Source organism: Frankliniella occidentalis, unplaced genomic scaffold, assembly GCF_000697945.3.
Source record: "Frankliniella occidentalis isolate FOCC.00 unplaced genomic scaffold, Focc_3.1 Scaffold336, whole genome shotgun sequence".
Classification (NCBI taxonomy): domain Eukaryota; kingdom Metazoa; phylum Arthropoda; class Insecta; order Thysanoptera; family Thripidae; genus Frankliniella; species Frankliniella occidentalis.
The window spans coordinates 79,891-81,623 of NW_026267459.1; the positions used below are offsets into that span (position 1 = coordinate 79,891).

At 39.9% G+C, this 1,733-nt stretch overlaps 1 protein-coding gene across 1 annotated transcript; it reads left to right on the forward strand.

Annotated features, from left to right (window-relative positions):
* Positions 1-38: 38 nt before the first annotated feature.
* On the forward strand, positions 39-1,733 carry LOC127751089 (uncharacterized; the record flags this gene model as incomplete). Its single annotated transcript, XM_052274105.1, is given in 6 exon segments — positions 39-477; positions 570-734; positions 834-953; positions 1,036-1,182; positions 1,265-1,339; positions 1,418-1,733. Coding segments are annotated over 6 exon segments (1,046 nt in total), but the record flags the coding sequence as incomplete, so codon positions are not given.

Here is a 1,733-nt window from a genome sequence, read left to right on the forward strand (position 1 = left end):
TTCTGGCTACAGATCATTTAAAAAGGTATCGTCTCCTAAAATTTTTAAAGTCCAACAAGAGCAATCCACAGACTGTTTCCACTTCTGAGAGCTGTGTTCAGCTTGGCCATGGGAGTCATCTGCCATCTAGTACCAGTGCAGTAACTGCTGTTCGTCGTGCTCAAGGCAAGACAGGTGCCTCTTGGAAAGGAAATACCCCAACAGTGCTGCTTCAGGTCTCTCTTCCATATCGTAAATGGTTGAGGTGGAAACCGATGCCTGAAGAATATTTGCAACGTATTTCTGATGACCTCTGGAATGGGCATCAATTAGATATTAGCTGGGAGCAAATCCGTGAAAAATTTAGGTCCCTTAAAAGGCAGTTTGGACAAGCCAAGAAAGGTGAACTCGGTGGCCAAAATTGGGAGCACTACTGGTTGATGGTTTACATTTTTGATGAGGATCTTGCGTCATCAAATATGACACTCTGTCCAGAAGGTATATACACTGCATTGTATTAAGTTTCATTTAATAATTTGGTTTCTGTAAGGATAGAAGACTTAGTTAAAACCTTTATAAATATGTTGTAGGGTTCAACCTCCACGATCAAGACCAGCCTGTTCCCAATGAGGCTGCTAGTGTCCCACTGCAGTTGTCGCCTGCTGTAACTGAAGCTGCCCAGTCTGTCCCCATTATTGGGGCTGCTGCTCCATCCCAAGAAGTGGCACTAACTAAAGCTGCTACTGTCAATTCTGGTATGTCACTTGCTACACTTTCAATATATTTTCCAAATTCACTTTTCTTCAAAAAAAAATAAAAAAATGATGTTACTCAATAGTAAATGTGTATTGCAGGATCCAACCTTATTCGGCAAGTTAGCGCCAGTGATTCTGGTCAATGTGAGTCTGTGCTTCTCTCTGCTTTGGACTGGGATAATTTATTGCAATCTGGAAGTGCGCTTTGTGCAAGTCCTGGTATGTAACTGTATGTTAATGTTTTCCATCCATAGTTAATGTGGATTATATGTTGGTTCATGAAAATTATTCTACATTCCAGTGTTGAAGCCTCAACAAGGTATATTGCCTGATAAGTCACTTGGTGACAATGGAAATCTCTCTGACCTAGAAATGCATGATATTCTAGCTTTGGATGATGGTATACTTCCTCCAGACTTCAGCAGTACTTTAATGACAACTGGAAGAGGTAACTGAAAGTCAAGTCCTTATTAAGTTTGCTTTATTTTGTATGTTTATTTTACTTTTGGTTAATCACTGTGTTGGTTTAGCAACTCCAAGCATCACCAACAACTTACTCGTGCGATCACCTGCTCCAAAGAAAAATAAGAGGCCAACATACATAAGTAAGTTGTGTTCTTGCTGATTTAAATAGAACATACATTTTGTAGCCCAAGAATATTATTTTTGTTGTGTTTTGGCAGTTCCTCCTAGATCTCCTGCTAAGCAGCGTACCCCCAAGAGAAAACAATCCAAGTCTAGCCTCCAGTGGGACTCAGAAGAAACCACAGCCTTTGTTCAACTTTGCGTTCTAAATAAGGAAAGATTAGTAGTTTCTAATATTTCCAACACTACTTGGAAAGACTTAGCAACAGGACTCCAGCTGTTTAATGTTGAAAAGTCATGGCAATTATGCCGTGATAAGTTTCAACAAATGCACTCTTTCTTTGAGGGAACATTATTACCCTGTGGAGGTATATTAGGATCCAGAAAGTGGACCCATTATGAAGATTTTTGTCA